Source organism: Nanorana parkeri, unplaced genomic scaffold (genome assembly GCF_000935625.1).
Source record: "Nanorana parkeri isolate BGI_ZX_2015 unplaced genomic scaffold, ASM93562v1 scaffold70, whole genome shotgun sequence".
Taxonomy (NCBI): domain Eukaryota; kingdom Metazoa; phylum Chordata; class Amphibia; order Anura; family Dicroglossidae; genus Nanorana; species Nanorana parkeri.
Window position 1 is genome coordinate 362,781 of NW_017306338.1, and position 12,002 is coordinate 374,782.

General features: G+C 42.1%; 1 protein-coding gene across 1 annotated transcript in view; it reads right to left on the reverse strand.

Annotated features, from left to right (window-relative positions):
* Nucleotides 1-4,445: 4,445 nt before the first annotated feature.
* The window catches only part of ZMYM4 (zinc finger MYM-type containing 4), an 86,797-nt gene continuing 79,240 nt past the window's right edge, over nucleotides 4,446-12,002 (reverse strand). Inside the window, 4 exon segments of the mRNA XM_018576595.1 lie at nucleotides 4,446-5,374; nucleotides 8,816-8,945; nucleotides 10,576-10,824; nucleotides 10,930-11,041. Of these exon segments, the coding sequence (XP_018432097.1) occupies nucleotides 5,170-5,374; nucleotides 8,816-8,945; nucleotides 10,576-10,824; nucleotides 10,930-11,041 (696 nt within the window). The 3' untranslated portion in view covers nucleotides 4,446-5,169.

Consider the following 12,002-nt stretch of genomic DNA (forward strand, 5'->3'; position numbering starts at 1 on the left):
CGGGGCACGCCCCCTTAATCAGAACACGTTGGAGGGGGCGTGCCCCAGAAACGTGTTAACGTCACTACACACAGGAATCGCCCAGTGGACATCTCACTGCCTGTCAGCTTTTATTCCATGGCTGTGTGACACGCTTTTTTGGGGCAGCATCCTGCAGCATGCCCAAGAGGATTTCCCATTGAGGATTGATAGTTCGTGGCGCTTCACTGCTTTTACTTTGTTACTGATGCACCCCGAGACAAAGGAACGAGACACAGGGAGCCCACTGCGAGGTCCTCTCTGTAGCAGAGAGATAACCGAACGGCCAAACCACATCCAAACCCTGGCGAGAGGTCTCCTTTGGATGTTTCGGGCAGGACAAAAAAGAGGGAAGAATGAGGTCTTCATCTTAGGCAAAAAGGATCCTTTGGCATAAGCTTGACCTATTCCTAGTGTTGAAGCAGAAAAGGTTCCTTGCATGATCGTGTTGTCAGCTCCAAAACTCCTTTAGCATAAGTAATAGCAACAATGAAAGAAACCTTGCACATAGGATCTGCCAGAGAAATCTCTCTAATTGGTCCCGATTGAAGAAAAGCCATAATCTGTTCCACAGAGTATTTCTAAGGATAAAACTACCTCTGTTCACACCAGGCAAAGCAAGACCTCCAGGTACAATAATACACCTTGCAAGAGACCCCATCCCTTAGGACCCAGGCTTTAACATCCAAGCCAGCTACTGAGAAGCAGGGTGGAACACCAGACCTTCAAACAGCCAGTCTGAACAGTGCTTAAGTAGCCAGAGGGATTCTGCCAACATTCAAAGGATGTCCACAAACCACACTTCTGTGCCAGTTGGGAGCCACAAGGACCACTGGAATGCCGACTCTGCAAAGCAGACACGGAAGAATCTTCAATGGAGGAAAGGTGTATATCAGGGAGAATTGATTGCAGAGTCCCAGGCCCACCCACTGTGAATGCTCTCGGATCCCTGGACCAGTATACAAACCTGTCCAGTTTGTCATTCAGTCAGGGTGCCAGGTCAACGTTCAGGCACAAGAGCAATTTAGAGAGCAAGTCTTTGTCCTACGCAGCTAGAATAATCAGTAGGAGTGGTACTGAGGGTATGGTACCATCTTAAAGGAGAGTATCATCAGACCCAAGACTCTCATGCAGAATCTCACCATGGGCTCGTCCTTGGCTTGAAGGGTCCACACTTACGACTGCTCAACCTTTAACCATAGCAGACTATGGAGTGTGTCCACAGATTCTTCTCCAAAAAGGCTCGTTCACACGGAGGGAATCATCTGAAAAATCTTTTCAGGTTAGTTCAGCCAACCAATATTTTGCAATGAACTATGAGCAAAGTATCAGAGACAGGGGCTGAGAGTCACCCACCAGTACCGTCAGACATCCAACGAGGGAAAGGGGGACTTGTCCATCAACATTTGGCTTCGTTCAATTCGGACAAGCGCACCTCAAAAGGGGTCTTCAGGGACGGGGTCACACCAGTGCGTATACACTACTGTCCTGGACCTGTTTAGCACCCCAAGGCTAACCCAATGCAGCATGTGCCGAGGTGGACATCTAAGACATGATCCAGTGCCTTAAGCCACATTACAGGCCATCAGCCAAGGACACTAGCAGAAAAACTGAGTGGGAGGGGTTATATGAGGAACTTCACGGCTCTGGCCAGTATCTGATCACCCAATGATACCTACATATTACCTAGTCATCTCTGAATCTGCCTGTGTCTTGTACTGTACAATCAATATATAGCATGAGAGTCACACTAATTTGTCTTTTGTATCTGCCTGGCGTTTAGCATTAATTTTATTACTGTGATCTTTGCTTAAGTTTGTTACCCCATAACCATCAACAATGTCAAATGTCTTAAGGTGGCCATACACTCTACAACCATTCACTCTACAACCACATACACTCTACAACCATCGCAAGACTTTAGTCTTGCGATGGTTGTAAACAGAATAAAAAAACGTACGATCTGCCTATCTTGGACAGGCAGATCGCACTCTCGATCATCGCAAGCCCGCCCCCCTGAGGGGCGGGCTTCCGATGACCGCAATGCTGAACAGGCAGTGTGCGCGTGCACACACCGGCCCGTTCAGCATTTATCTTCCGAGCACCGTTCTAACCAGCCGAGAATCGTACGATTCCCGGCTGGTTTTCGAACATGCTGGTTCGACAGAAGACGTGCGACCGTACAGTAGAAACGGTCGCACGTCTCCGTTCACACTGCTCGATTATCGTACGAAAACCCGATCGCATACGATTATCGTACGATAATCGTGCAGTGTATGGGCACCTTTAGAATTATTGAACCCCACTGTCCCTCGCAGCAGTACGCAGACCCTAAGGCAATCTGATTAAGGATAAAGATGCATTTATGTTTATTGAATTGATTAGTTATTTTTCGCATTATAAACAAACTGAAGGTTCACTACATTTTAAAAATTAAACTAGGAAATATTACAACCTATCTATTGGACGACTACCGCCAAGAAGTTGATTGTAACCTTGGCAGTTTTAGTGTCTTTAAAGTGAAGCCACTGTAGACTTGGCGATAGTATACATTATTTTATTTTAAAAAAAAAACAAAACTTATTTTTCTTAATGTCTAAGGGCATATGTACACAGGCTTTTGTTAGATTCAGAATCTCTCTTTCAATTGGAATGTAACCAGTAGCAGGACTTGATCCCAAATGCAAGCTGAATGCACCTGAAATTGTGCTGTGTTTGCCCGCCTACATAAGCTATTACCATGAAGCTGTATGCTTCTGAAAATGGACAGCACAGTACAAAAGTATTTTGTATTGAATGATAACGAATGTTGGTCTTTTACTAATAGCTGCATTCTATACAAGACTTTTTAGGGTAAACTTCCCTTTAGAGCCTCACGGCAACACATCTGCTCCATGTACTGGGACCTTAGCAGTTTGAAGGTGTTCCCTATAAACTCAAAAAAATATGAACTAAATATTTAGCATGCCAACCAAAACATTAACTACGCAGATGCCTTTTGTTTTTTTTCTTGTTTTTAAAGTAGCCTAACCCACTCGCATCTTACAACTACTGTACATATAAATGTGACATTGCCATAGATTTATACCCTGCAAACTTATTGAATGGTAATATTTTGTGAATGAATAGAGGCAAAAAATAAACCCATGAACATAGAAAGTGGCTAAGGAGCTTTTTCTTTTTATGCTTGCCATATAAAGCTCTGTACATTAAAAAAAACACAAATCAGTTATTTATTGTACAAGCAGGGTAAAAGACACAAAATGTGACTACTTTGTCTTTAATATTAAACTCTTCAGCTGCTAAAACAAAAAAAAAAACCAATCAAAGATGTGAAAAATGAGAATCGTTACAACTCTTTAAAATACAAGGGGATAGCAACATAACACACTGAAACATGTTGAGGTCCCCTCTGATAGAAAAGAGAGTAATGAATAATCAGTGACATACAGAATCATTTGCTTCTCTCTGAACCCCAAATTTGTCTTTCGAGAGTACATGTTCTGTAAGAGTCTCTGGCAGATCTTCCATGATTTATAAACGCTAAAAATTCCTCTGGAAATGTACCCCCCTTTCTTATTTCTACAATAAAAAAAAACCAAGCTATTTTTTAGGTTTCTTTTTTTTTCAAAGCGTAAGAGATTAATACATTAATTGGAAGTTTCAGAAAAAAATGGCCTTGCTGTTTAATGCCCTTGGAAGGAAAGATGCATGGGTAGGTAAAAAACGGTGTAACGTGCAAAATATTCAAGGTGGTCTTGCAAAACAGATTTTTCTTGCCACATTTGAAACCCAGAATAGCGACATACGTTTAAATCCTTAGATTTTCTTGTTTACCGGTGCATCAAAACTACTTCCTAACAACTTGCCTCAAGGTTTCTTTTTTAAGCAACATGGCACACCTCTTTTTTAGGCAACGTGGCACACCTGCCTTATACAAACTAAAAAGAAATACAAAAAAGGAGACGTGTTTATTCTATGTATGCATCTGTAAATAGCAGGGCAAAAAACTTCCAAGAAAAAAGACTTTGGGCATATATTTATAAATGTGGTGAAACTAGGCAACGTATAGGTTTTCTTTAAATATTCTCAAAACCATTCAGTTTTTACTGTTCTGTGGGGTAAATAGTAAAATTGTGTGTGTGTTTTTTCTAACAGTGCAAAGCTGCCAGATTTCAGCCTGCATTAGTTTTATAAAATTATTTATGGATGCAATTTTTCGGTCTTACGCACAATCAGAATTCAAGAGGGTGAGACATAGCAGAGGTAAATCCAAAATGGTTTGACATCTTCCATCTTGTCGTTAATAAATAACGAATATTTTAATTAAGAGGAGCAATTACATATTATTTTGCCACAGAATTTGAATAGCCCAGTAAAACCGTTTCCTTGGCTTAAACATCAGAACTTCTATTAAAGCACAAGGGATGTATTGGCTGCGCTAATTCCACACGAAGAGTGGTAAGTCTGGCCTAAGAATTTTTGGCTACTGGTTGCAGTACTCCTGGTTTCCAGTGTAGCATAGCAACGTAGTTATGTGGTCACAGAAAACTCCAAATCATAAAAAAGGTATAACATGACCCCCACAATTACTGGGTAAATGTTAAGTGGATTGTTTAATTGGAAGGATGCTGAAATTTGTTGGAAAGTCAAAATGGCTTGCTACTCAGTTTATACATATTTCCAAACGATCATTGAATAAAGTAAAATGGGTGTTACCTTTATGCACCCTTTACAGTGTTACACAACACTAGTGTGAAGAGACTCTTGTCTTAACTCTTTCAGCTGCCCCTACTATATTTCTGCAGTCGAGAGAGTTAAAAGCTATCTCCACCGTATGCTCCAGTTACAAACAAATGACAGTTTCTACTGTGGGGTTTTCCACCTAAAGTCAGGTGTATGATTTAGAGTCCATTGCTCATCTCTGTGCAGGCCACAAAGATACAGGGCTGTTATGTCCATATCCTGTTTAGAGCAAACAGGGAAATGCTTTCTATATATAAACAGGGATGGACTCATGGGCAAAAAGGGCAGTGTATCAGTCCCAGGTGAAAAAGTTCACAGTTTAGTGCTTGCCCAGCCCAGCTTCATGTAGAACATATAGTACTTAGGGCTTTGGAGGTTGGGGAGATAGGAGAATCTGAAGAAACTTTAATCAGACAGTTCCCCTTCCGAGTCCTCTTTTGCTTTGGTCAGCTCCTCATGAATTTCTCGAACCATAAGGATGCGAGTCAGCATGCTGTCCAATGTGCCCAGGTCAATGGGCATGGTGGAGAACCACATGGGGCTATTGGGTACACAGGAGCGCTCTGGCTGAAGGTAAAAGACATCACTCCTCTGCTTTACACTTTCAGAACTGTAAAAGACAGAAGATGACATTAATCAACATGAGTAAAGTGTAGTCTCATTTACCGGCATTCCATACAATGAAATACTTATACATATTCTCAAAATTATACGTCACATAACAGATTTAATGACTTGAACGACATTAGAAGTTTTTCCTTTCCCGCAATGGTAATACTGTTTGGACCTATATCACCTAGATCTCCAACTCCTAGACTTATTTTTTAGGAGAACAAACTCTTTATCAATGCACATTTTTGGTAAATTCACTTTTCTATCCAAGTATTTAGAAACGGTTGGTTACTAAAGAGGATCACCATAGAGAGCATTTAAAAGTGCATTTCCATGAGCTTATATTCATTTTTTTGGCAACAAGATAAAACATGTAGGCTGTCACAGCTGACCGCTTTGGAAAATGCTGGTTGTTTGACTTTCATGAAGATCTTATAAACCCCTAATGCCTCCTTATAGAAGACCTGTCACCAGTAACATGCTACAGGCCACTTTTCACTGCTGTGATAGTTTGACTAACAATTACGTTATCTTATTTAACATCCTTTAATCTGTGTATGAAGGCAGAGGCAAATCAAGTAGCTGGTTAGGAAGCTCAAAACATGCACACTGTGGAAAAAAGGCAATGTGGGAAAAAACAAGGCAAGCATTGAGCCTTTCATCAGACAAAACCCTTCACACTGATATGATGGAGGCCATTAGAGTGGAAAAGCCCACTTGTGGTGTAGGGAGCATCTTTTATTTCAGGGTCTGTCCACCTAGACTGATATCTCTAAGAATGTACACTCACTGGCCACTTAAGTATACCTTGCTAGCATCATGTTGGGCCCCCTTTTGTCTTAAGAACTGCCTCAACCACTTCCGGGCCGCAATAAGTCTATAGACGGCGGCCCTTTGAAGTGGTTAAAACAAGAACACGGCTGCTGCAGCAATCGTGTTCTTGGTACCGCTCTTAACAGCAGGCGATTGATGTTCATTTACAAGCAATCCGGTGTCTGTACCGTGCGGCGGCGACCCCCCCGGTGTCTTCCCCGGGCACCGCTGTCCCCGTGCAGCACTCGAGAGTGGCTCGGCGGGTCTCTCCGAAGTGACCAGAGAGAGATTCAGCGGCTTCCAGCGCTGATCTCTCCTCCGATCACTGGACCTGGAAGTGATGTGTATTACATCACTTCCGGTGTCACTGTACACAGTCTCCAGAGCCAGGAGATGAAGCTAGGGAAGCAGATCTCTGCTTCCTAAGCTTCTTTGGGGTCCCTATGTGACATTAGGGGTCTGCAAGACGCCTGATGTCTCCATAAAGAGGACCTGTCACACCCTATCTGCTATTAGATAGGGTGCTTGTTAGCTCCCTATGTAATAGCAATAGGGTTAGTGGAAACAAAATAAAGTGTTAAAAAATGTAAAAAAATGAAAGTAACATAAAAGAAAAATAATAAAATGGAAAAACATTTTTTTTTAAAGACCACCGTCCCCCAAGTGCACGCACATACACACGCAAACACGCGTCAGTGCGCGAAAATGACAATTGCGCTACACATGTTGCATATCGCCCCGAACGTCGGAGCGAGAGCAATAATTCTAGCACTGTCAATGACTGTTAGCACTAAACTGATGAGCGGTAAAAGCGTTGAAAATTTTCCATATGGGAAATTTGGGGTATTTACTTTTTTTGCGGCTTCACGGGCGAACGCAATTTTAAGGCTTGACATGTTTGGTCTCTATTTACCCGACGTGATCCCGTCTTCCATATTTTACCAAAAAAATGGGTATTATATTATGTTTCTCTGCACTAAATTTTAATTTAGTTTATTTTTTCCTAAAAATACGGGTTTGATAAACATTTGCGCAAAAACCATGCGACGTAAAAAAATTGCACCTAGCATTTTTTTTATTCTACAGGGCCTCAGCTTCCAGAAAATATATCATTGTTGGGGGTCTGAAGCTGTTTTCTAGCCAAAAATGTATGCCCCGGATGGCAAGTGGTTAATTATTCATGGTAAAAACTTCTATATATCCTGCTCCATTGAGGAACATAAGGCAGAAGTAGAAGACTTCCACTGTTGATGGTTCCCAGCCTTTGATTTTACCTGCAGCCAGGTCAGGTTCATGTTAACAGCCTTGATATCGTATAGGCTTCGCCGCCAGGAGCCTCTGGGTCTTACTCTCCTGCACTGTCCAATCGAGTGCCTGTCTACAGATTTCATTTGCACCCTTTCATTCGTTATATTGACATAATAGCATCACCCAGTTGCTACAGATGTCAGCTGCACAACCATGCTGCAAATCTCCCATTCCACCACATCCCAAAGGTGCTCTAATGGATTGAGATCTGGTGACTGTGGAGGCCATTGGAGTTTAGTGAACTCATTGTCATGTTTAAGAAACCAGTTTGAGATGTGAGCTTTGTGACATGGTGCATTATCCTGCTGGAAGTAGCCGTCGGAAGAAAACATCCGCCACATCATCACACCACTAGCCTGAACCACTGATACAAGGCAAGATGGATCCATGCTTTTCATGTTTGAAAACCAGGCAACATTTTTCCAATCTTCTATTGTTTAATTTTGGTGAGCCTGTGTGAATTGTAGCCTCAGTTCCCTGTTCTTAGCCGACAGGAGTGGCACCCGGTGTGGTCTTCTGCTGCTGTAGACCATCTGCTTCAAGGTTCAACATGTTGTGTGTTCAGAGATGCATGTGTGCGTGTTTCAACTTCAGCAGATCGTTTTGCCCAGCTCTACATGCCTATATGCATTGAGCGGCTGCCATGTTAACTGGCCGATTAGATTTTTGCCTTAACAAGCAGTTGAAATACCTAATACAATGTACCTAATAAAATGCCCATTGTATGTTGGCACGTTGTATCATCCATTGCTTTCTTTTATTTCATAGGGGCTCAAATAGCATAGCATCAGCACAAAAAAAAAAAGTATGCATACTTGCAGTGGCCATTAAGCAGGGGTCACACTTTGAATGTTATTTTGCACAACCAAAGTGATTGAAGAATTAATTGGAACTCCAGCATGGATACTGCAAGGATACAGTCACCATAGATATCAAAAAATAATGAGGATTTAGCTGCCCCCATTTAGACAGTGGTGGTGTGAAAACTTGGGAGTCATTGACATTTTTGAGGCATCTTGAAAAAGAGAAAAAGGAAAAGGTAGGTTTCTGTGTGGTGGGGAGGGACGTCAGAAAATTTGCCGGCAGGTAAGAACCATATGAGTACTGAAACCAGCAAAGTAAAGATAATTTGCTCATTCCTCCAATGCATTTTTAGTTTTAAAAAAATCTCAACTATACTGACCTGAAGGGCTTCATGCATGCAAATAAGGATATAATGTGTGTGTGTACACGTGTGTGTGTGTACGTACATAGACAAAATAAATAACAAAGATAGGACCGACAGAGATTATATATGTCGTAAATACAAAACACTTACCATTTGGATAAGTAAAATTCATAAAGCCTGACAGGACACCTGAGTGGATTGTCTGTGTTCTCAGCCATCTCCATCACAAACTGACCATCCTCATCCTCTAACCTCTTTCGCTTGCCACCAGATACTTTTTCTGTAATGCAAAGAAAGGGTTTTATGCAAAAGATCTTGCTCTCCTTTAACGTGTTTCTTTGGGTTGTGTGATGCGTAACATGCAATCTAATTTTGCAAAGCAGTTATTGATGCTGGCATGTGAACCCATAGAAAGGCAGGTACAACCTGTAACATCCAACCTCTCTGCTGGGGTACCATTTTCACTATTTCGCTAAATAACATTAAAAGGAAAAAGTTTTCGTTATAGAAGTTTTGTACTCATCTTAAAATTATTTTCTTGGAGTCCATTTAGTGACACAGGAATTATATACTGTCTGGCTATTCTGCTGCCTACAGAAGGATTTGGACACTGGACTCTTTTCTTTCTCATCCATTGAGGGACATAGGTATCATATACTGTTGGAATGTCCAAAAGCAGTCCAACTGAGGGGTGGGCAAAAAGCAACAACTGCTTTACAAGCCCAACAAAAAGCTGGGGACAGCATGAAGGACCAGCCCCTGAACTGACACTGGATAGGACTGAACCTCCTGCCTTATAGGGGAGCCTGCAAACATGACCAGAGGGAGGACATGGAAGAGAACATCGAATTGTCCAAGGGTGTGGAATACATAACACCCAGTGCCCGGGACATGCAGTTCCAGGCGCCGCGTATGCGTTTTTATTTCTAGCAGCAGGGATAAATGTAGAGCAGGGTAGCAATTCTGTACAAGTGATCTGGGCAGCTGTACAGCCGTCCAGATCACTTGTAAGCAGCCTGCTTGTAAGTCCCCCCCTGCCAGCCCCCTCCCCTACCCCCTCCATTGTTAGACCCTGTGGGACAGCATGAAAAAAAAAATTATACATTAAATAATTAAAACCAACCTTGCCACCCCCACCATCTGCATGCGGATAAACACATGTGTAGGGCATGGCGTGTTCCCATATTCCCCTGTATGACATTGTGGTAGCCGGGCAGCAGCGCTCTCCAACATGCACAATGTGCATTAAAGGGCAAGTTCACATGATAGAATTACTTGCTCAAATGTGGCCCCCTATAGGTGGAAAATATGAGTAGACCGAAGATTGGAGTTCCTCATGGCAGCTTTAAAAGCAGGGGCAGCAGTGGGACAATGCTTCCTATATACTAAATAGTGGGAAAGAGTGTTGAGCATGCAACACTCCACCCAAAGGATGACATCAGAGCTCAGGTTCCTCAGCGTTAACATCCTCCACGGTGAAATTACCAATAATTTGGCATTTACCAATATTGGGCATTTCAAAAGGCACCCAACAGTGTTAATATCGAACTAGCTCCCGGTGGTTAGCACAACCAGCATATTCAGAAAAGCACCACAGCCAGTGCTTATAGGTCACTTCCAGGTTAGACATGCCAAAGCTAGGCTGAGTAAAGGGTGATCTGGAGAGCTGCCATATAGAGACCAGCTTAAGCAGCAGTGTAGAGAGGGATCTTGATTGAAGTAAATTTGAGAGAAAAAAATGTAAAGAAAACGGGGAAAACATTTTTTGGTTTTCCAGTGTCCAAATCCTCCTAAATGCCTCAGTATAACATGACAGTATGTGGACGAGAAAGAAACAGCTTTGTTAAGAAGGTATAGTTGCTAAAGTGGCTATTTTTGTTTCTTTAATAAAAATAAAAAAAAACACACACCATGCTCTGACTCCTCTTTTGGAAAAGGGGGCATAAAACGCAGGTAGGTGGTTTTCGTGTTGTATTTCAGAGTTTTCGTACGTCTCATGACATAGGCAAAAGAAAGTTGCTGGTGTTCTGTCACAGTCTTCAACTGGAAGAATTTGGTAGTGAAGAATAAAAGGGTGTTGAGAAGGATGATGGGCGAGTAGGCACCAAGTTGCTTACACTCCCACAAATGTTCTTCTTCAATCCTCGAAAACAAATAACCTGAAAAAGATATTGAAAGGCAGCTAAACAGATCTGTAATAGCATATTTTTACAGACCTACAAATGGTTGCAACAGAAACATATGGAAACTTGTATATAGCTTACCATTAGGCAAAACAGGCGGGTGCCAATTCTTTAACAGCTTTGTAAGTTCCACCATAAACCTGGAGTAGGGTTCCATAAATATATTGTCTATCCGCCCATTTTCAAAAAGATACTGAAAAATTGAGAGATCATGTGTTACATTAGGTAAAACTATGCAGACAGCTCATGTAGTTATTTTTCCCTCTAGAACAGCCTTTCCTAACCAGGGAGTTTTCTGGCTTTGTCAAGGGTGCCTTCAAAATGTCAGTGTCATGCATTTCCACTGTGCAGCCAAGCTGACCACCAGCACCATGAAAACGCATGACACTAATCCAGGGCAGGCGGCATCCAGGAACTGCACGAGCATACATTCAAGAGGACAGAAGTCCGACTCCATCCAGACCTTCTTCACATCCTGCCCTCTCTGCCATGCTGTGGTAAACATTATAAAGGTAGGACAGTGATGTGAAGAGGGGCTCCTGATGTAGAGGGGGGAATGCCACGTCTTTTAATTGCATGGGGTCCTCCCCCCTTCCTTAAAATTCCTACCGGACCCCATCTAGGATAAGGGTCTTGTATAGATCTTGGGTGGCTGGTTTAGACTGGGGTGCCTTAAGATTTTGCATACTTTTAAAAGGTGCTTGAAAAAGAAATTGAGAAACACTGCTCTGGACCATACCTATAGACCACCTTGCTAAATGAAAATTGGGACACTATATAGGACTATAACTATGATCCACAAGTCTGTCACCATTATGTGGTAAACACTATTTTTTATTAGTCTACCTAAAGATAAAGTTTAGTACTAGCTTCCTATGTGATACTTTTAAAAATAGTATATATTGGTATGGATGATCACTGTCAGCAATAGATGCTACGGTTACCAGACTACTAAAATGCAATCCAAGACACTTTACTGACCACACCCTCAAAATGAATCCTCCATTTGTTGCCACAACCACAAAATCCCACCCCCAAATTTCACAATCCCTCAAACAGTCACAGACTTTTGGATCAAGAAGCAGACAAAGGTTTAACCCCTTCATGACCAGTGACGTACAGTGTACATCACTGGCATCGGGCCTGTTTAAACA